This window comes from Pelodiscus sinensis, chromosome 1, assembly GCF_052426305.1.
Source record: "Pelodiscus sinensis isolate ZL-2025 chromosome 1, ASM5242630v1, whole genome shotgun sequence".
NCBI classification, from domain to species: domain Eukaryota; kingdom Metazoa; phylum Chordata; order Testudines; family Trionychidae; genus Pelodiscus; species Pelodiscus sinensis.
In genome coordinates, this window is record NC_143052.1 from 20,748,062 (window position 1) to 20,771,749 (window position 23,688).

The window sequence follows — 23,688 nt, forward strand, 5'->3', positions numbered from 1 at the left end:
TCTGATAACTTACTTTTGCTCTACAAGTGTAGCCTGTAGATATCTGTATATTTTCCTGCATGTGTTTAGACAACCCAGCAAACAGCTGCCAGACTGATTCAAGAATAAGCTACAGAGCTTCTCCAGTTTACACCAGCTGAGTCTGTGACACTGTCTCTTGACACAGGGTACTCTCTCAAAGCCTGCAGCATGAGAGAGCCCATTGCTACCTTGTAGAAGAGCCAGGGATGGCACACTCCTCCAGAGTGGGGCGTACAATCTTTTTGCAGTCTGGCTTTGGATAGATAAAATAGACAGAATAAGGCATATTGTCAGAAATATATAGAGAACCTGATTCTCCTCTTGATTCCAATGGTGTAAATCAGAAATAGCTAATTCCCCTCCCCCATATGCATTGTAGCGAATATATTGATAATTCACTGTTCAGAGTTCCCTAATATTCACTATCCTTCTTCTTGCCTCCTGACTGGCAGATTCAGAAACATGCAAGGATTTGCATGCTTCACTTGGTTTTGAAACAAAACCATGACTCTACTTCAGGTTTTGCCTGCACTGGAATCATCTCCAACCATGGTTGTACACGTTGCAAGAATTTCAGGCTCAATCCGGGTGAAAACTTAGGCTCTGATCCTTACTGTGAGTAGACCCCTGCATCCCACACCACACTGACTTCACTGAAGGTATGAATGGGTGGAGTGATCTACCTACATGGAGCTTGTTGCAGTTTTGGGGCTCAAGTTTGTAATGAAACCCCAAGCCCACCGAGCTGTCCGTGTTCTGTGAATGCCGTACACAGTTCTAGCTAGATCTAACCTTGCAATATATTTCATCATGGAGTACATGTTTAGAATCAGTTTTGAATAGAAACATGGCCAAAGGTGGTTGGCCAGATTTACCCAGCCTTGAAGCCAGATTGTGATCCAGAGCACTAGCCCCATGCATTGTACTCCTGCATGGACTTTCCAGGCTTGGGCCTGGAAACATAGGAGTAAGATGGTACTGCATACATGTTTACACTCCCTGGAGCAGGAGAGTGGGAAATAGGCATAGCCTTGTGTCTTCTGATCAACACAGCTGAGCTCACTTCTGTAGTTCCGTTTTTCCAGAGTTGCTCCCAGCTGCAGATACTTCCTGGTTTTCTCTAATATGGAGGAGCATGACAAAACAAAGAGTTAATGTCTGGGAACAAGAGTAGCACCCCAGAGCTGTCACAGATGCATTGCTTTTCCATATGGACTTCTGCATCTCTTGCGGAGGGGGGCATACAATCTGGGAGCAGTAATACCTCCTGATCCAGGAATGGCATCCCCATCTCTTCCCTTTTGAAATAGAAAGGTAAATACTAAATCCCTTTATGCCTCCGCTCCAGCCCAATGGCATCTGTTCATCTCCTGACTGTGCAGGGAGTCCAAGAACTTCACCCAAATATTTTTGCTCTGATCCTCTCCCCACACTACCTGATGTCAATAGACATCATGCTCCTCTTTCCTTCACTTCTCCTTTTGATTCACTCTTGCTAACCTTTTCTATCCCTGCCATTCCCATCTCTACCCCATTTCTACCTGGGCAAGCCATTAAAAAACAAACAAACCCCTTAACAGTAAAAGGAAAGAAATGGGTATTTGGTGATCTATGTGTATATCCAGGGAGCTAATAGGGCATATTCTGGTCATCACTCTGATAGCTTGCAGTGAGCTTCATGCTGACCTGTTCGCCAGTATGGAATTCATTGCAGTAGAGAGCCTCAGCTTGTAATCTCTTTATAGTGAGTTACTTGCAATGTGTTTGTACAGGGCCGAGAATAATGGTCTGGATACTGATTAATGCCTTTGGGGTATTTCTGTATTAGAGCAATAACATTTTTATTTTTATTTTCTCCAGGTTTTTTTCTACTATTATTATGTATTTATATTACAGTGGCACCTTAAGTCTTTAGTCATAGACTAGTGTTGGATCCTGTACAAACACAGAACCAACTATATTATTATATGGGGACCTGATCTTGGAAGCTATTTGTATTCCTGTTACTCTAATTAATATTTTTACAGATATTGCCCTAATGAGCTGCACCAATGACAAATGCAGCATTAGAAAGCTTAAGAATATGATACTGTAAAAAAAAATTAATCTTATGCCACTTTATGCTTCTGGCTTTACTGTTTACCCGAGCATTCCTCCTTTTGCCTTATTATTTGTCTCTCTCATGTCAGCACTGCTATAACCCCAAATGTTCAAAGATCATGAGTCAGGCACCCAAAATCAGGAGATTGGCTTGATAAAATAATTATGATGGTTTCCCGCCTTCTTTTTTTAGTCTCTGAGCCTGCTGTAGGTCATGGTTTTTAAGCTTTTCTCTGCAATGATTAGGGCTAAACATGTCCTTTTTAAAAAGTGGAAGTTGAGATGTTCACATAGTCATATGACTCCAGGAGTTGAGTTCTTGAGGAAAAACACCAAATGCCATAAAACAACAAAACAGACGCTGGCTGAGTTTTACTTCAGTGCTGAAACAGTCTTTGTGACTGAGGAGTTATGACCACCCTGTTCTCCCCACATTGCTAAGCAGAATGGAGTTCTATGCAGAGAGAAGAGAAGTCTCAGGGGTGGGGATGTTTGAGTGTAGTAAATCCATTGAGTTAATAGTGACACTGTTCAATAGAATCAGGGAGTAGGTGGAAGGCAGAAGCTGCATTAGATTAGAATAATTAATATGAGACTGGACATAACTTTCAGGTATCCTACTGATGCACGTCACACACAGAAGACAAATTGCACTACAAATGCATTGTAAGGCAGAGATTCTCAAAAGTGTGGTCTGACTGTGGAGTATTTGCTGTCAGTCATGCAGAGAGCTAGCAGCTCAGGGGTACAAGATTGGTCTGGTCCTTAAGGCACAAGGCTGTGATTTGGAGCACCTGTGTTTAATTCCCTGTTCTGAGACAGACTTCCTGAGTGACCCTAGGTGAGCTGCTTAGTCTCCTTGCCTCAGTTTCCCAACTATAAAATATAGATAACAACACTGCCTAAATTCACAACGGTCTAGTGGGCCTAATAAAGATTCTGAGGCATTTTGATATTAATGTGAGCCATTTATCTAATTACTGAAGATAGATGTTGCTGGTTCCACCTCCCCTAGCTGATGTATTAGATTGATTTTTTTAAGGTTGGAGTAACACAAAATAGTTGCCATTGTTTCTCTACCTACTCTATTAAATATCCATGAAATAAATCCCCCCTTCCTTTACCCTGTAAAACAGTTGCCGTTTCCATGGGGATATTACTGATGATGAATTGGGTCATGGGGGCTGTGGGAGGGGCTGATCTGCATGATTGTGAATGGAAGTGATGTTGGCTCCTACAAGGGCACAGACAACTTTTTGATGGGGAGGAGGAGAATAGAGTAAACAATAACTTGCTTTAATGTGTAATATTTTATTATGATTAAACTGCTCCACTTGTAATACAGCAAAATAAACAAGTTTCTGTTCCAAATTGTGTTTTCATGTTTTAATAAAACCCTTAATTTTTAGTAGGGATGAAGCCCCTCCCTAGCTCTCAGTTGTTTGTACCCTTGGCCCTGAGATGATCTCTTTCTTAAAAATGTGGTGAGGCCAGGCGCAAGGGCTAAGATCTTCTACTGGATCAACTTCTGTGGGCTGAGAGCAAGGTGCTTTCGAGCTCCCAATAAGCTTTTCGTCGGGTCTTGGTTTCTCTTTAGCAGGCAGGCTCCTCTCGTTCGCCGACAGAAGTTGGTCCCAAAACACGATTTCACCTCCCCCACCTTGTGTGTCTGCTGTTCTGGGACCCACCGGTTTCCAACAAGACTGCAGACGCGGTGACCGCCCTGACAAAATCTGGTCCGCCTGTCCCAGGAAGGAAACAGGCGCAAGGGGCCAGGTGTTGCTGCTTAGCACCCAAAATGGGAAAGAGGTTTACAAAAGAGCTGGGGAATTCCGAGCACTCGCAACAAACAAACAAACAAACCAACCCCTCAGGCCAGTATCTAGGGGGAGGCGAACGGGAAGCTGCTGAGCGCTGGACGATTTGCCCAGGACTAGGTCTTCCCTTGCCTGGCTCTCTGAAAGCAGGCTGCGGGGGAGGGTTGCCCGGGGGAAATCGGGAGATGCAGAATCCCAGCCTCACATGGCCAGGGTGCCGCTAGCGAGAAGCCAGGCGCGGCTTTGGGGGCAGCCGGAGTCTCCCTGCGCTCCACGCTGGCTGCGCGGCTGCCCCGGCCCAACCCCAGGGTCTATGCGCACCACCCCTCGCACAGCGCGCCGCGGAGCGCAGCGGAGCCGGTTCGCAGCCGGCCTGCAGCGGCTTTCTGGCATGTGCCCGCTCCGCGCCGGCTGGGGCGAGGCACCACCCCCTGCCTCCCCCTCCTCGCGCGGGAGATCAGAGGCTGACTCCGGGAGTCCCTCCTCTGCCTTGTATGGCAAGCGGCTCCCTATAGGGCTCGGCGAGTCTCCTCTGCCACCCGCCCCCGCGGTGACTTTCCCCAGCTCCCTTCCTGCGGCTCGTGGCAGGGAAGCCGAGGAGAAATCGCCCAGCCTCTGCCTGCTTTCGCACCCCCTCCACCAGCCCCCGCCTCCGCCGCCTCCTCCCTCCTCCGCAATCGGGAATAAATCAGGCACGGACAGCCCCACGCAGGCACAGAGCGAGCGGAGAGCTGGTCCCAAAGTAGCCCTGATGGCGGCGGATCGCAGGGAGCCGGAGCCGCTGCTGGAGTAGCGGAGAGTCAGAGCCTCTCCCTCTCGGCTGGATCTCCCGCCCCCCGGCTCTCTCCATCGCTCGCCTCCCCACCCCCAGCTCCCCTCCCAGCTGCTGCGCCCAGCGCTGGGCGGCTCCTGGGAGAGGGGGAGGGGGCTTTAAAAAGCAAAACAAGCCCCAGTCATTTAATTATTTGTTCCGGCTCCGTGACTGGGGGGAATCGATCTTCGATCAGGAAGATGGCTGCTGGCTGGCGGCTGCTCCTGAGTCTGACACTTTGCCACTCCCTGGTGCTGAACCTGGCCTCGGAAGGACCCTTCCCTTCTGCCTCTATGTGAGTCCCAGCCGAGTTTGGCTCCGGCGTGGTTTGTTTTGAAACGCGGTGGTGGGGAAGGGGGAGGGTGTTTCCCTGAGAAAGTGTGTGTGTGTGTGTGTGTGTTTGGGAGAGGGTGGGATTGTAACGTGCGAGGGGAACTCTCCTTCCCTGGGATTGGGGGAGCCCTGTTCATAAAGTGGTAACTGGGGCACATGGCAGGACTTTGGCTGCTTTTGCTTTAAAGACCCAGGATCTCCGATCGATGGTCAATGAGGAGGGAAACAGCAAGCCCCAGCACAGCCAAGTACTAGACTTTTGAGTTCAGGGATTTGCATGAGAACAACACTCCCGACCGGGTCCCAGTCTCTAAATATACCCCCAGCAGATGAGCTGTGCTAAGAAGAAAGTTTCTAGTTGCACACATTCTCCCTCCCCGCTCCCACGGGCTTCAAAGGCTATTTCAGTTTGACTGGAATCTCAATACTTTCTATTTTTAAGTAATACAGCAGCAATTTCTTTTTTCTTCTTTTTAAGAATTTTAAAATGCACAAAATACATATCCTTGCTTTCCCCATGCATGTTTGCATGATAGTGTTATTTTAATTTTTGGCTGGGGATTTTAAATGTATGTATGTCATTCTTACCTTGATCTCCTCCAGTTCACAACATGAATATTTTGACAGCTCCAGGGTTTGTTTTGTGTGTATGATTTTGTGGGTGCAGAATCATGTGCAAAAACAGACTTTTTTCATGTTGAAAGCAACGTAAGTAAAGTAGGTGTATTTTCATGCAGACTCTCTCAAACATTAGCTTTCATAATAATTACTTCAGGGGATTCACCTTTGCACCTTTTAAAAGGAATACTTAGTAATAGCTGTTTTATGTTGCTACTTTGCATGGATGTAATCCAAAATGTTCAAAGCGTTGTATAGTTATTAACATGAAAATGTTTCCCAGAGCAAAGGAAGGATCACATATTGAAAACCATGTGAAACAAAAAAGGAAAGGGGAAATAGACCAATATATTTTTGGTTTCAACCAGACATTTATAGGATAAGAAACAATGTGTGCTAATGACCACACTTCCTTTGTAGAAGCACTTACTTTTAGTTCTATGGTTACCTGTCATCAGGTAACTTTATGTGGATGGTTCACTTGAATGCATTTTCTACAGGAAAACAAAAGTAAGGGTAGTAGTCTGTTTGATGCTGGGCAGAATTTACTGTTCTTGCTCATCCTGTACAGGCGATTCCAGTGATTACCAGGAGTGCTTTTTCACCAATAAGTGCTGCTGGGGTGTTACAATTGGTTTCAGTTCTTAATATTGGTTCCATTTATATATTGAAGCAAAACTAAAATGATGCGCACACTGGTACAAGAAGGAAAGGGATTAAAAACATAACTGCATAGCCACTTAATATATTTTATATTGCATAAATGAAGCCTTGCCTTTTCTGATGCTTGACTCATGATTCAGTTTCTTGGACTGAAAGAATGCCTTACAAAGTTGTGCTGGGTAAAGCAAGGAGAGGAGTAAAAATAAATGCTAGGATACTCATCTTTTAAAATACTTGCTACTCTTAGTCTTCTGTTTTAGGATGTTGAAATCTACCTCCTTAGTGAATTGATAAATCATGTTATTCACAATTGATCTTCTCATAAAATTACTCTAATTCATAAAAGAGACAGAAATATTGAAACCAACATGGTGTGAAGCAAATACTATAATTTCCAGATGAAATTACAGACCACTTTTTACTGTGAGATACTTTGGTTTTCAGTCTTAGTAGTCCACTCAGTCCATATTTGCTTCTTACCTTTGCAGTCACTATTACTATATTCATCATAAAAGCAAACATCAGCAAAATAAGGTATTGGTTAATCAAAGAACTTGTTCCTAATAAGGAATGCAGAATAAGAAATATTTTTTTCCTCTTGGTTAACAGCTTTTAAATGTTCTCCACTGTCTACTTATGGTATGTGGGTTGCTTTTTAAAAAAAAAATTAAGCCATTGCAACATTGTAGAAACAATCCAGTGTCTGCCTATCCTTCATAATATATTTCATCCCTTAAATGAAATCAAAGAGCACATAAGTCTCAGTTCATTTAGGAGACAGTTCAGCAGGCTGGTAGGAAGACTTGTTTTGCAAAAGAGTAATGATGTAACAGGTGAAGATGAAAACAATGCTAGGATGCTGTTTTTAATGCTTGTGTGATGATGATTTTCTCAACAGTGAATAGTGTAAAGGGGAAGAAGTGAAAATGACACAAGTGAGAATATCTGTGAGTGTAAATAATTTAAGATGTAAATAGTACAGGTAACAAATAGGAAAAAAAGAAAAGGACTGAAGGGTGGAAAGGAAAGAAAGGAGTACTAGTAGCTGACACATTAAAGGCTGTTTAATGCCTGATTTGTTATACTTATCTACAAGTATTTTCCCAATATTTTTTTTACATGAACCCCTTTTTATCATTGATTTTGAAAAGCTGATATAAAGTGGCATTTAAGTATTGCTGGGGGGGGGGGGTATTGTAAAAACAAAAAACTCTAGCATAGTTTATGATTTCATCAATAGCTGTTTGTCACCCTCATGGCCCTGTGAATTTTTTGTGTCAGTAATTTCATTCTTTTGAGATGTATCTTAAATGCAGAACTCAAGAAATTCATGTAATCAATACAGTGATATAAAATATTACCTCTTTTGTGGTAAAGAAAACCCAGAAGATTTCACCAGTGTCTCTGATAGAATCTCAGGGGTTTGATAAATATCATTACTATGGCTTTGATATATTTACCCAGGAAAATAGGGGTTGTCAGCTTATTAGAAATGTCTATACTGAATGAAACAGAAATCTGAGCTTTTCATTCAAAATAAGAAAAGATGTTAGTCATAGAGTGCTGCAAGTAGGCAATGTTAGAATATTTGAAACATATTGAGGATTTTTTTTGTATTGGTATATGCAGGTTATATTGGTAGATAAAACTTGATATTTTGATATAGTTGGACTATATATGAACGAAATGTGTAATTTTCACTGTCAAAATATTAAGGAATCATGCAATGAACTAAAATATATAGTGGTCGCTTATGTTTTGACTGCCAGTAATTCAGTGATCACTGAATTTCATATGCATTGTGCACTTACATGAGATTTTTTTTTAAATATGGCAGACTTATTCTTTTAACTAAACTCCTGGGAATAGTGCACAATACGTTTCTTTCTGTCTAGTCCTATATGTCCATTTAATGTCTATGTATATCTAGATGTATTCTTTAATTTTTTATAAGGATACCATAGCACACTATTGGTGCTATATGAATAAAATAACAATAGAAACAAAATAAGAGCGATTTTAACTTCAGATTTTTTAAAAATAGTTGTAACTTTGACATCGGCTAAAAAGAAAGGATTACAAAGTGTTTAGTATTTAACATACCAGTGATTAAGATACAGTGTAAATGTGTACTTTGTGAGGACTAACTTAGCTATTTTGTTACAAAATTAAAAACTTATCAGTTACATGACACATTAGATTTGGATCCTATTAAATTCTTGTTTTTGTGTTTACAGGATTGGTTTTATAATTTGGTCCTATCAAATCCTCTTAACAATTTTCTTGGTTCTCTCTTTTTTTTTTAATGGCCCTCTCCTAATGTTTGGGTTTTAAAATAGAAAGCTTAAATTCATGACATAACAGAACAGACTTTGTCCCTTTGAGTTACAATATTTATTAATATTATTCAAAATATATCAGAATACCAAGGAAATTGTGAACATATTTCTAAACAAGCAAACACTTAGTAAATAAAGGTGCAATCCTCAAACATTTGTTTGTGACTCACTCTTACTCTTTTATGTTAGGATTACTCATTGAAGTAAGTATAACACACATGAAAGGACTGTGACTTTTATCTTTGTGTTTTGCACATGATCCTACCAAGTTTAATTCTACCATTAATAACTATATAGGTTAGACTTGTTATTTTGTATCACTTTCTGTATTAAATAATTAGAAACAAATGATGGAGAGAAACATTCACAGTATGCATTTTAAATATTCTTATAGACTTCATTTTGACATTTCCAAATTAATGATTACTTGATCCTTTTATTAAAAAATAGCATATTTTGCAATCAAGGACTATTTAGCATTGAAGCTAGTTGTAATATACCAAGTACTTGCCCTTTTGAAAGTAGCATTGTTTGGTATATTGAGAAATAATTTCTGATATTAAAAAAAAATCCTACTCACTGATGTGAGCCTTTATGCAAATGAATAGAGGGAGCCAAAAGATAAAATGCACTTAGGAACAGTATTACCTCTTGGTGTATTCTCTTGTGTACTGTTTTGTACCTCAGACACATGATGCTGAGGTACAAAACAGTACACAAGAGGTATAAAACTACAGTTGCTTAAAATACAATCTTATGAATGTATGTCTAGGAGAAATAAATATAAAACAGAATAAAACACCTTGGTGATCAGTGTTAGTTTTCTTTTTGTGTGTTTATATAGGTGTGCATGATGAGTATAAATGAAAGTTATTTGGATTCACAAAACAGTATTCTATTTTTATTTTATTTATTATCAGTGGGAGTTTCTTGGTATTTTGGTTTTATTTCTTTCCCTCTGTTTTGTTTTGTTTTTTGTTTTTGTTTTTTAATGTTTGGATGTCTGCTACCCTCTTGATGGTTATTTCTTCTGAGGTTTTCAAACGTTCAGCTGGTATATTTTATTAGATATGAAAATCATAAACTGAAAACATGCAGTATAGTCACTGATTAAAGAGAATGTGAGAGATTTTCATTGAAATCAGTGTTTTAAGGTTTTTGTCATCTTTCATCTTACAATGATGCTATTTTCAGAACTCTGTTGCTCATACCCTACAAAATGATTTTATCCAAGAATTCAGCTGTTAGAGAGGGAGGGAGCCTGGCAGCATGTTAGTTTTATACATGCTCACTTAAATAGAAGGCCTTTGATGTAGATTTCTTTTAACAACAACATTAATTTTGCTAAGCAGTTTAATTTGGGGGAGGGACACGGTCAAATTGTGATTTAACCTTTTGCAGAAGATAAACACAAATCCACAGATAACTGAGGTCAGATCTTTTAATGCCTTGGTCCCACATCCATTACTCATGTGAGTAACCATTCCTAAAGCAAGTCATCTCATTTAAACAACTGGACTATGATAAGATTTAAAGATTGCTCTTCTGGGTAATTTAACAGAGATAAGAAAATAGATCAATCCTACTCCCACTGGCTTAATGGAAGCAGGATCAGGCCCCAAACTCCCTTGTATTTGTACAGATGAACTAGAGTTTCCTCATCCCTGTATGCTTATATATGTACTTTGTTCATCATGTTTAAAAAGATCTTCATGACTAATGCCAAAATTGTAGACTTGGAATAAAAACCTCTCCTCTGCATCGGAAAAAGAAACTGTTCACCAATCTATAACACTGGGAATCAAATTGTTATGCGGTCCCCACCTGTAATTTTGCTAAAGTCAGATGCTGTGCTCTATTTTTGTCGTTGGTAAATACTGAATCAGGCTTATTTACAGAAATGATGTAAACTCAATGTCAGGATTTAAGTGATTTGTGACTCTAGCATCTTAAAAAAATACAAATGTTATTGGGGACCAAACTGCCTCCCCTTTCCTCTCTCCCCACCCCCATTCCTCATATTTTCTCCCTTTGGCAATCCCTATTCTCAGTGCCCTGATTACTCTCAAAGCTCTCCCATATGAGCACTGCATTTTACTGTCATTAATTGATGAATATCAATGACTATTTAAATTATGTGACTGAAAATGCAGTCCTGATTTTGCCTTTGGGGCTTACTATAGGACCTGATCCTAAAACACCTTTCTCATACATATAGTTCTTTCATTTTAGTGGCCCCAGTATCCCTTTACAATTTGAAGGATTGGACCCAAAGCTTGGATTTTGTATTACTAAATGGCATTGGAAATAGTAGTGAATTGAACGCTTCTGTTAGGCATGATGGACTTGATTCTCATAACTTCTGATTGACACGAATGTAAATGAAGTCAAAATTTGCCCAGTATTTTATTTTTGATACACTTTTCAGCAACAACAGCATAATTATATCCACATAACGCTATACTGATTGTAGAAAGGATTTACGTGCAAATTGCAAATATAATATTAATAGCTGAATCCTGCTCGCAGTTGCACTTGTAACACCTTGATGACATTAATGTGCTGGTTTGAGGTTAGCTGAGGACAAAGTCGGGCCCAGGAGGTCTAATGTTCTAGTATATTGAGTCAAATCTAGCCTGCTAATTTTGCAGTATTGCATTAGACTTCCAAAAAAGCCTCAGTGATTTAAGAGCCTCTATATACTTTCTTGAAAATCAGTGGGATTTGTGCTCCTAAATCTCATCAGCATCTTTAAAAATCCCAGTCTGTATCAGGGGAGTATAAACCTATTGGCCTGATTGCATAAATCTTGCTTAAGCTAAAACCAATGACAACTTTGCCTACATAGGGGCTGCTGATTGAAGCCTTGGATCTTTCTCAGGTGTGTTATACAGGTTGACCCTCTCTAATCCAGCACTCTCTGGTCCAGCAGAATTTATGGTCCAGCATGATACTAATTAGTTAGATATATAAAACCATGGTATGCCCACACCTTGAATACTGTGTACAGATGTGGGAGCCTCATCTCAAAAAAATATATTGGCATTGGAAAAGGTTCAGAAAAGGGCAACAGAAATTATTAAGGGTTTGGAACAGATCCCATATGAAGAGAGATTAAAAAGACTTGGACTTTTCAGCTTTGAAAAGAGAAGACTAAAGGGAAGAGGGTATGATAGAGGTCTGTAAAACCATGACTGATGTGGAAAAAATGAATAAGGAAAAATTACTTACTTGTTCCCATAATATAAGAACTAGCAATCATTACATGAAATTAATAGGTAGCAGGTTTAAAACAAAGAAATGGAAGTCTTTCTTCACACAGTCAACTGATGGAACTCCTTGTCAGAGGATGTTGTGAAGACCAGGACTTCAACAGGGTTCAAAAAAGAACTAGATAAATTCACAAAGGTGAGGTCCATCAATGGTTATTAGCCGGGATGGGTAGGAATGGTGTCCCTAACCTTTCTTTGTTAGAGGCTGGAAATGGATGACAGGAGAGGGATCACTTAATGATTCCCTGTTCTGTTCACTCCCTCTGGGGCATCTGGCATTGGTCACTGTTGGAAGACAGGCTGCTGGGCTAGATGGACCTTCGTTCTGGCCCAATATGGCTGTTTTAATGTCCTCTTATCCTGGGCGTGACTAAGTTTCCTGCACTCCCATCAAATTTGTTTACAGCCACCAGTCCTGGCTCTCGGTGTTCTATGCTGTTATTTATCTCTAATTTACCCCCCTAAATTTCTTTTAAGAACCCAGTAAGCAGTGAAAGTGTTAGTAATGCTGCTAAACAATACTGACCCCCATTGGTCCGGTATATTCTCTAGTTTGGCAGCGGTCAGGTCCCAAGGGTGCCGGACAAGAGAGGTTCAATCTATACTACACTTTTTGGAAATTAGTTCAGATTGTGGCCCCAAAATTGTTTGCAGAAGAGGGCATCAGCAGAGTCCTCGGCAGCATCTCCAATTTCCCATGCCCTGAGAACTTGCAGTGAGGGCTCTGGAGCTCATCAGGCCTGATGCAGGATGTGGGTGTTTCCCACAATGGACTGAGGCAGTGGGATGATACACATCATTCCCTCCTGAATCTCTCTTGAGTAAAATTGATATGGGATGGAACTCTGTTGGGGAAGCTGACTTGGTGAGGTTGAAATTGTTGTCCAAAGAGTGTCCCTGTGCAGAAGTCTTATGAAGCAAGGTTATGCTATCTGTGGCCATGGCCCTGATATTTGAAAAAATAAAAGCAACTATGCTGATAAAAACAGACTTGCAAAAGCCTTGATGTCTCTACCTCCAAAAGTATTTGGATCATTTTATTATTTTTCTGGGCTTTGTTGAGACATTACATGCATAGTGCTGTGCATAGAGAACAAACATGATTTACAAAGGGAAATATGTCAACTGTGGCTTTGTACAAGATTGCTTCCCTTGATTGCAGCCTACTGTCTTTAATGGGAGTTAATAATAAATTAATGAATTATGTAATGCAAGGTTGGATGTTTGAAAGATACCTTATGTTCTTTGAAGTTTCACTCCACATGCCCACCACGACAAAAATCCATACTAAATGTGCCTGATCTGTATCCCTCAAAACAGTTGTTTCACAACCTTTTTTTTAAAAATAGTGCCCTTTTTGAAATGTATATAAAAGTACTCCCAGTACCTACAGTTTTCAGACAGACAACAAAGATTTCTACCATTTCAACACATTTGTTTAAACAACTTAATCCTAGCCGGGTGGGCAATAAATTTTGTGGGCATAAAAAGTACAAAAATAATAGAGTTGTAAAACTTAACACACAAATTCAGTTTTCTCCAAATGTCAGTTTTGCTGACCTACCCTCCCAGACTTCTCTCAAGTACCCCTAAGAGTATTCGCACCACTGGCTGAGAAACACTGCCTTAAAAGACGTGAACGTTTGTTAACATACAGTGATACCCCCCCCCCCTCGCCCCCCATTTACAACGGTGAGATCTTCCATGAGCAGTGCTTATTTGAGTCAAATTTTGCCAAGTGAAACCCCATGTCTTATTCTTGATTTGGGGTCAGAATCTGACCCTAAATCAATCAATTAATCTTAATTGAGAAGTCCTGTGGATGTTAGTGGGGATATTTGTATTTGCAAGAATTCATCTCATGAGTCAGGATTTGCAGATTAGGCCTAGACCTCAGTTTTTGTTTTTAAACCACCAAAAATGAGTCCAGTCTAGTTATCATTCAGTGGGAATTTTGGGTCTGAGCCTGCTCTCGCTGAAGCAAATGAAAATGTCCTATTTTTCTCTGACTTGCTCTCCATGACATACCAGTGGTGGAAGAGAGGCAGGAAGCTGGATTTTTGTTCCTCATATGATTTTTGCTATTTATTTACAAAGATTCTAACAAGTTTATGAAAAAGATTGACATTATATTGCACCAACAAATCAGCAAGCTTTTACAGTTAATTACAGTAATTCAGAATCACACTGTCTTTATTTGAGGCAGTGCCTGAAATACTCAGAATATGAATATAGGGTTATAATATTTCTGTTTAAATAAGGCTTGTTTCTATGGGATTTTTTTCCCTTTCTTTCATTACCTTCTTGTCCTCTCTCCATTTCCCTGCTTTTTAAGAGTTCAATCGGAGAAAGATAGGATTTTGCAAATAATTATTTGGGCCCTTGAATCTGTAGTAGGATCAGTGTGTTCTGAGCCCAGACCTGCAGCCCTTACTCACCTGACTCTCATAACTTCCGCTGGGTTACATGTGAATATGGCAAGCAAAATTTGACTCCTGTTTAGCAGAAGCTCACATAGGAAAATAAACTGGAGGGGAAAGGGATTCACCATTCAATCACGATATAGCTTAGGGGTGGGCAATAATTTTTTTCCGTGGGCCACTTCAGAAATCTTTGAAGTGGCCTGGACCACATGGGAAGGGGAGGGGCATCGGTATTTCCACTCCACTCCAGGTTCCCCACTCCTAGACAGTGATTGGTCTGGAGGTAAGGGAGTGCCTTTGCCCCCACCCCACATTCCCCCAAGATGCCCATGCCACTGACATGGGAGGAGACTTCCCTCTCTCCCCTGCCCCTAGGCCAATTAGGACTTGGGGGTGGGGGAGCACCCGAAGCCTCCTCCGCTCCTGTCCCCCCTCCTCCCCACAGCCTGTGCTCTGTGAGTAGCTTGTAGTGCTTCAAAGCGCCGCATGCTCCTGGCAGAGTGGGAGTAGGCTTTGTGTGTTTCCCTGCCTCCTGACCCTAATTGGCTTGGGGGCGGGGGAGCAGCAGGACATCCATGGGCCTGATCTACCCACTTGGCAGGCTGGATGTGGCCTGCGGAAGCCATTTTGCCCGTCCGATATAGCTTATGGTTTTTTTTTTTTTTTTTAAAGCAAGTGACAAGATAGTTATTCTCCAATGTGACTAGAGTAAAATGAAGATTGAAGTCATCATTTTCCTTGGCATGCTGCTGAAACTGCATGTTGTTAGGGATGCCTTAGTACAGCCATGTTTTCTGAGGCAACAATTTTTACTCTAGGTTAGCTCCTCCAAATGACAACATTGGGGATTGGGCTCTGAGTTTATTCTGGAAGCACAGTTGTTGCATGTGTCATGTTCCACTCTGCAACTGCCAGTCACCTAGAAGACACCAGTGCAGGGAGTAATATGGGTAGAAATAACCCTGTATAATATGATTTATTATCACTATCAATAATTCTCTAGAAAGAGTGACATTCTGAGTTAGGGTCTATGTCACTGTCAAAAATATCATTACCTGTTTCTGAGTCCCTGATAATTTGGAATTTAATCAGAAAAAGAAGAAAAAATGATTCAGGAAATTATAAATGATTATTAGGAATGGTGTAAGAACACTTTACCACATGCCAAAAATGTGCAATCCTTCTTTTTCAGTTGTGGGATGTGTAAATTAGAAAAACAACCTGATTTGTAAGGGAAGTAAAGGTGGCTACAAAACATTATATATATATATAAACCAATATATATGAGAATAATGAATATAAATCAGAATTTAGGAATTGTTAAAAAAAACCATTGATTTGGGAAGTAAAGGAACCCAAGGAGAAATTGACAAAACCCTGTCTGGAATGATTTAGTAGGGATTGGCCGTGCTTTTAGTTGGGGGTTGGACTTGATGACCTCCTGAGGTCTTTTCCAACCCTATGATTCTAACTGAATAATCTTATGAATCAGCATCCTAGCAGATAAAGCACAATATAGGAGTATTAGCTGGTGTCTGCCACAGACCACCAGATCACTCTAGAAAACAGAATAATGAGCTCCTTTCTCACCTATTAGGAATGTGCAGGGGGAAAAAAGCTGTGTGATTATGGGGATTTCAGTGAGGGCCACATACACTGAAAGTCTCATGCTGCCAGCACTAAAACATTCTTGGCATTTCTAAATATTATAGAATTCAGTTCAAATTCAGTGTTGCATCCCACATGGAAGAATTCTATATTAGACCAAATCTTAATAGGTAAAGAAAAACTGGTCATAGAACTACACTTTAATGTTATGTTATGTACAAGTGATCATGATTTGATCACATTTCTAATGTGCAAACTGAATAAAATCCAGATCAGTACTAAGTATACTCAATGCTATTAAAGGGCCTATTTCATAAAGCTGAAATCGATGACCAGTTAGATCAGCTGGGAGGAAGAACTGAATCAGAAAAATGTGAATGATTATTGGGAATTTTTATAAGAACACTTTACGCATGCCAAATATGTGCAGTCCTCAACCAAGGAAAAATGATGTCTAGGTTAGAAAAACAGCCTGATTTATAAGAGAAGTAAAGGCAGCCACAAAAAATGACCTGGAGGAAAACAAAAAATCATCACTGATGGAGTTTGAAGAAGGCACAACAATTGTGGGAGTGGTAAATAAAGAAGCGGACAGATGATGGATGCAGCATGTTCTGGATCACTGTAACTTGGGTACAAGCAAACACTGCATTTTAGTATAGTTAAATGTATCCCTCAAGGAAGAGAGAACACAACCCATTCTTATAGTACAGGGACTCTGTCTTGGGAAGCAATTATTCAGAGGAAGATTTGGAGGTTGTGTTGAATAAGCAGCTGAACATGAAGTACCAGTGTGATGCTGTGGCCAAAAGTGTAATGTGTCTCTTGGTTTAATTAATTGGGAAATGCCAATGAGGAGAAGCCAGGTTAACTTTACCTCTGTTTTGGCACTGGTGTGACTGCTGCTGGAATACAGTGTCCAATTCCAATGTCAACAATTCAATAAATATGTTCATAAATTGGAGAGGGATCGGGAAAGAGTCACAAGAATGATTAAAGATTTAGAAAACATGTCTCTCAGCCATAGACTCAGAGAGGTCCTTCTGTTTTTGCTTAGCAAGGAGAAGGGGTGACTTTCTGGGTATCAAATATTTGATAAAGGGCTCTTTAGTCTAGCAGAAAAATACCCAGTGACTGGATGTAGAAGCTAGGTAAATTCAGACTGGAAAATAGGCATACATCTTTAACTGAGAGAGTAACCGGCTATTGTAACAGGATTGTGGAGAGCTCTCCGTCACTGGCAATTGTTAAATCAGGATTAGGTGTGGTTTTTTTTTTAAATAAGTTCTCTCCTAATTATTTTGGAGACATTCTATGCCCTGTGTTACATAGGAAATCAAACTAGATGATCATAGTGGTCCCTTCTGGCTTTGGAATCTATGCCTCTATCAATTCATTAAACTCCTTAAGGTGTTTTAAAATACTTTCTGTAGAACCTTGCTGAATGTCTGTAGCATAGGCACTGACTCCCTGGTGGCTAGGGAAAAATTACTGGCTGCTGAGCAGCCAAGCCAAGCTCTCACCTCCCCCACCCCCGCACCTTCCCCATGAGCCTCTTGTCTGCTGGTGGCCCCACCTTACTAATTCCTCCCCTGCCCTTCCAACACTGCTGGAGTGCTATGAACAGCTGATTCATGGTGCTCAGGAAGCTCCAGGAGGGAGGGGGAAGAGTGGGACATGGTGCACTCAAGTGAGGAGGTGCGTCGAACACCCCCCCCCAGCCCTGCCCTGGCTAGGAGGGAAGTTGGTGCTTTTGGTGTGATAATCCTCTTGCTTTTACCCTTCTTGTATTCTGTAGCACTTTATATGTGAGAAGTAATTTCATTCTGTATGTATAACCCTGCTACAAGAGGGATTAAAATGGACATCCGAGACCTGTGCTGTGCTGTAGGGGAGAACAGCTGAGAGTGGATAGGATGAAAATGTGAAGTACTATAAAATGCTACCAGACCATTTGTTGTTTTTGTAGTTTATCCTGTACAGATTAACTCGGCTACTCCCTGAAGCTGCATAAAGAAGGTTAGCCTCCTATAATAGAAGGGGATATGCACATGTGCACATGCATTTACTAGTGAATCTGCTGGTAATGCCAGCTGTGCTCTCTTCATGTCTAAATCCATCCCCATGGGTGGATGATACCATTGAAACTGCTTTTTTTTTTTTTTTTCCCTGCAGAAATAAGAGGAGACTGAAGGGGCATTGTGTTTTCTGGTTTACATCCCCAAGGGCAAATACATTGCATCGTAGTTATGTCGGTCTAGTCTTTCCATACAGAGTCTCGCTGTGAGCTTGTTCTAGTCACTTAAATTCTATGCCTCAGTTTCCCTCACCTATTAAATGGTGTCAATACTTGACAAGTGTCCCATTTTATGGATGAAGGGGCCTAGTATCTAGCCAAATGGGGACAGAGGGCAGGATGGTGACCCATCTAAATAAATTAGTTACTTATGGTTTGTAAAGCCCTTTATGAATGAAAAGTGGCTTTATTTTTATACTTCCATTTTGCTTCAAAAACCTGCGTACATGTGAACTTTCCTGACAGAATAATAATTCTGATTTTTCTGTTTCACATGGCAGATGCTTTTTATAGACCAAATAAAAAGTTGCTGGCACACCTCTTCCTCCGCCCCCCCCTTTTTTTGGGGTTACTGAAGGCCTGGGGAGTTAGGAGAATTAATCCCTCCAAATCTTTTACTCCTGAGATGTACACAGATTGTAAAACATAAGCCTAGTAGCATTTTTAGAAACTTATTCAGGAGTCAGCAAAAGTTTACAGACAGAACTGTGGGGGGGAAAAACAGCTTATCTGCTTCATGCCAGCTGTTAGGTACTCATTTTGCTACACCCCCATCATTGTCCCAAATAAGAACACCTGAGGGGCTTGCTTCTGGAATTAATGAACACCTGGAGTTCTCACTGAAGGCAGTTGGAACTGAGGTACTTAGCTCATTTTAAAATGGACCATAAAGATCTTGTTAAGGGTTCTCTAAAGAAAACAGAGAGAGACTAGTCCACAGGTTAGGATGCTACCCTTGGACCCATCTGACCTTGCAGAGTCGCTGTGTGAATAAATACATTTCAGAAAGAGGTGCTCTGGTATGCTGGGAATGGGGGTTTTGTAAGTACTTAAGATAAATAGCGCTACTTAATAAAATTACTTCCAAGGAATTTTGTGTGTGTGCCCACGCATACGTGCTCATGGGGGTAGGGTAGTTGGAGGTGGGTTTATTACCGACTACGAATTAATGCCATTGCTAATGATAACTACTGAAGTTGTAAGGGTGGTTGTGGGGTTTTTTCCCCCAAATTTGTATAACAGGCCTTTCTTTGGTAATCATTTTTGACATGGACACCAGAAGGAAATTTGTATAAAGTCTTACAATGTTCATTTGTGACTTAAGTCACTTCATTCTGTGGCATCGCAGAAATGGCTTTTGCAGAAATGCTAGATCTTCAAATGAGTGGGTGATCTGCACGAAGGGTCACTAATAATTGCATGAGAGAATGTTAAGGAGATTACATTAAACTTAATATGTATGACCAAATTTTGCTCTATATCTGGAGGCAGAATCTGGCTAAATTAATCCCCATGTGACTTCAGTAAAGTTACACCAAGGATGAATTTAGCCCATTGCATGCATAAATGTCCACAGATATAATTTAGCACCCGAGTTTAGTATTCCATTCATCAGTATAAGACCGGAGTAATTCTACTGGAGTGAATAATAGAGGTATATTGGTCATTGCAAGAAGAAAATTAGGCCTGTACCATATACACACAAGGTTCAGGATGAATCTGCATAAAATAATTTCTCATTGTGCCCATACAGGTTTTAATCCCTGGGGAATGAGTCATCACTGTCAAGACCTGGTTATGTAGATTTTTATAAAATAAAATGCATTTCCTACTATGTTCATGCAATACAACAGGAGATAGTAACACATCACAAAGAAACCATGCATGAGATCAGATATGGTCATTTGTTTTTCCCTTTAAATGATCAGTTCTGACATCACTTCATTGTTTATGTGTTACTGAAAAAGTGCTCATGTAAAAGGACTTTTTAACATTCTATGAGGCAAGGCAAATTAGTAACAAATGCTATTTTCAATACGTATGTGATTGTAAAGAAGAAGTATTTTCATTGTTTAAAACACTGCCTGTTTAATACTGTGAAGTCTAAAATGTATGTCTTTTCACACATTTTATTTTTTTTCTTAAGAAGTAATTAGTTGTAGAACTCAGCATTTTTACATTACAGCGAGGGTAGGAATGATCAAAGTCATTTATTTTAACCCTCATTATGCAGAGCTGATTACCAGGTACACCATCTGGTGCAAAATCATGATTTTTTTTTCAGGTATTTATTATTCAAATCTTCACAAAAATCTAAAGCATCCAAGTTCTGCAATATAAAATCTTGACTTTTGTAACAGTAGATATATTGGACAATGGTTACCTTCTCTCTTCTCCACCAGGAATTGAATTATCCAACCGGATTTAACAAGGCGACTGGTCTAGGGGTGAGACTGCTGTATAGAAACATTGGGTTATAGTCTTCATAAGTTCAGTGTGCTCAGAGTTAGATCTCTTACACCACTGGCTCCCTGTGTGATCTTCAATGAGTGATTTAAATAGTAATCATGTCAGTTGTTGAGCACTTTCAGCTTCCATTAGTCATAACTTCATTGAAAACTGACTGCTCTCAGTACCTCATAGGATCAACTCCTTGAGCATCTCAGTGCCTTAGTTTCCCAATATGCAAAAATGAGGGCTAACAATACTCCTCGCTCCCTCACTGGGATGTTGGAAGACATAATTCGTGAGTTTGCTCATCAAAGTAAGTATTTGCATTTGCAAACAGGGTCACTATGCGCACACATCATCGTTTAAACACACAAATATCCATTATGCACCCCATGCAGAGATTTTTTGTTTCTGCCATTTCTGCAAGCACAAATTAAGCACTAGCAACTGAAACTTTGGTTCCATGGCTGTACTTAACCGAGACCTAATACTGCCACCCTTACATGGAGTGTAGTATCATACTCCACAAGTAGTCCATTAAGGACAGTGGAACACCCTGTAAATGAAGGGACTGGGTGTAGAAATGGGCTCACAGTTCTGTTGGCTTAGTTATCAAATTACTTCAACCCAATCCAAATTTAATATTCGTGTGGATCCTTTCTATACATCAGACAGTTGCTCAGTCATATGTCAACTTTATGTTTGAGCTCCTTAGCCATCATTGTTTTAAGTAACTTTTTTTTAATCAATGGGATGTAGAACTGCCGCTAGATAAGAGGTAGACAATAATTTTTATAGGGGGTCCACTTCATTAATTTTGGTACATGTTCACGTGCTGGCTCCACCTGCAGAAGGGGCGGGGCTGGGGCCAGAGGCTTTGAAGAAAAAACAGCAGAGGGTTCCTGGCTCTGCCGCTACCACATTGCATTGCAGCTGCTCAGGGCTGCTGTGGCTATTTAAAGGGCTTGTGGCTCCGGCCTCTGCCAGGGTAGCACTGCGAATGGGAGTTGTGAACCATTTAAATAGGATCCTGCTGCCTGAGTCACCACCTGGAAATTCAGAGGCCCAGGCAGCAAGATATACATAGAAATGGCTGGATCGAAGTGTTAGGTGGCCGGATTTGGCCCCTGGGCCGCATCTTACCCATCCCTGTGCTAGATTAAGGTATTACCATAGTAAAAAAACCCCTAAATATAGCAGTTGTGATATACTGTAAAATCTTGTAGCTTTAATTTGAAATGATTGTTTAACTATTTTGGTGCTTGTATATCATAAACAGAGATATTAAGCGATTCTGTACCCTGGGGTAAGGATGAATATCTGAGCTGACGTTTACAATAACTGAGTAGTCAGACGAGATGAAACATGACACAAAAATTAGAAACCACACTAAAATTCAGAAAGTTACTCATTGTTAATCACTTGAGTGAAATTGCAAAGGTAGCATGATAAACGGAGGAAGGGAAATACAGCAGTGAAAACAAACAAGGGAATTGGGCAGAGACTACTGGCAGAAAAGAAAAGACCTGTTGACATTATAGTATTTGGAAGAGGTAAGTTAGGGTGACGCTTTATCAAGTGAAGGGATAATAGTAACACAATTGAACATAATTGAAAACTGAATAGAGGCACACAGGGGCGGATATACGGCAGGGCGAACGGGGCGGCCACCCTGGGCCCCGTGCTTCAGAAAGCCCCGCGCATGCGCCGTGACGCCACCGCGCATGCGCCGTGGCAAAGCGGGGGGGGGCCACGGAATTATGCTGCCCAGGGCCCCGCAAAACGGTCACCTGCCCCTGGAGGCACAGAGTATCTAAGTGGAAACAGAGGATGTAGAACAATGATAAATACTAGCTAACAAAGGTTATGGAATAGTCTATGACATGGGTTCCCAAACTGGGGGGCATGCCCCCCTGGTGGGGTGTGAAGAAATTCTGGGGGTGGGGGCACAAGGCAACCCAGCCTTCCTCCCCCACCCCAATCAAGTTTTGCTGCCCTATTCAGTTCCTTTTTTCTCTCTTTTCTTTTTTTCCTCAACAAGTTTTGCTGCTATTGGGGGGGGGGTATTAAAAAGGGGGGCGTGATGCCAAAAAGTTTGGGAACCACTGGTCTATGGAATACAGGCAGTCCCCGGGTTACATGGATCTGACTTACATCGGATCCCTACTTACAAACGGGATGAGGCAACCCCGCACTAGCTGCTTCCCCTCAGCAGACCAGGGAGACGCGAAGCTAGCACCCCCCCCCCCCCCAGCAGACCATGGAGACGTGGAGCGGCTTTTCTCAGCAGACACCTCAGCTTGAGAATAAAGGACTGAGGGAAGTGAGGTGTGGGAGAATAAAACTGAGCTCTGGAGAAATGTTTGGCTAGAGTTTCCCCTACAATATGTACCAGTTCCGACTTACATACAAATTCAACTTAAGAACAAACCTACAGTCCCTATCTTGTACGTAACCCGGGGACTGCCTGTAGTCACTTAGTTGGAGAGTATTTTCTAAGGTAGTAGGAGTCTCAGAAAAGGAGTTCTATTCGGTTTGGTTTTAACTAAGCTTTGAACTTTCTGTGGATCCGTGTTTTCATTTTAGTTTTGTAGACTTGTGTATGCAAATTTAGAAGTCAAGAATGTAAAACACTAGTTGCACTGGCTAGATTCACAGGCTAGTGCTCTACATACTTCCCTAGACATCTCTGTAGTGAATGCCATAGATGACCCGTCATTCCCCTTTTTTATTCCAGGTCTGAGAATTTCCTTTGCTTGAGTAATCATTATGCAAATCTGTGTGGCTGTGGGGTTTTTTTTTTTTTAGCTATGAACAAATTTCCACCAATGACCAACCTAAAAGAGAGAACTCATTTTCACTGATCTTCTATGCTGTTATTTGGACTGAACTCCATTAGAGAATGACTTGTGTATGAACATCAGTCATCATCAGATACCCTTCCTTACAGATCATATTACTCTACTCCACAGACAGCATTACTGACTCCAGTGGGACTATTCAAGAAACAAGGTAGTGCACAAGTAAGGGTATTAGAACATAGCCCCTCTGGATCACTGGCACTGATTAGGCTATTTCTGGTTCACACTCAGGCTAGGTCTGCACTACAGAGTTTTTGCACAAAACCGTTTTTGCGCAAAAACTCGTGGAGCATC

The 23,688-nt window shown here is 40.9% G+C and overlaps 1 protein-coding gene across 2 annotated transcripts in view; it reads left to right on the forward strand.

Moving 5' to 3' along the window:
- Window positions 1-4,625: 4,625 nt before the first annotated feature.
- The window catches only part of CACNA2D1 (calcium voltage-gated channel auxiliary subunit alpha2delta 1), a 653,332-nt gene continuing 634,269 nt past the window's right edge, over window positions 4,626-23,688 (forward strand). The window contains exon 1 of one of the 2 annotated variants that reach the window (XM_075926367.2): window positions 4,626-5,044. In XM_075926367.2, coding sequence (XP_075782482.1) covers window positions 4,950-5,044 — 95 coding nt within the window. In that variant the 5' untranslated portion in view covers window positions 4,626-4,949. The remainder of the gene's footprint in view (window positions 5,045-23,688) is intronic. The other variant, XM_006117144.5, reaches the window with a different exon arrangement.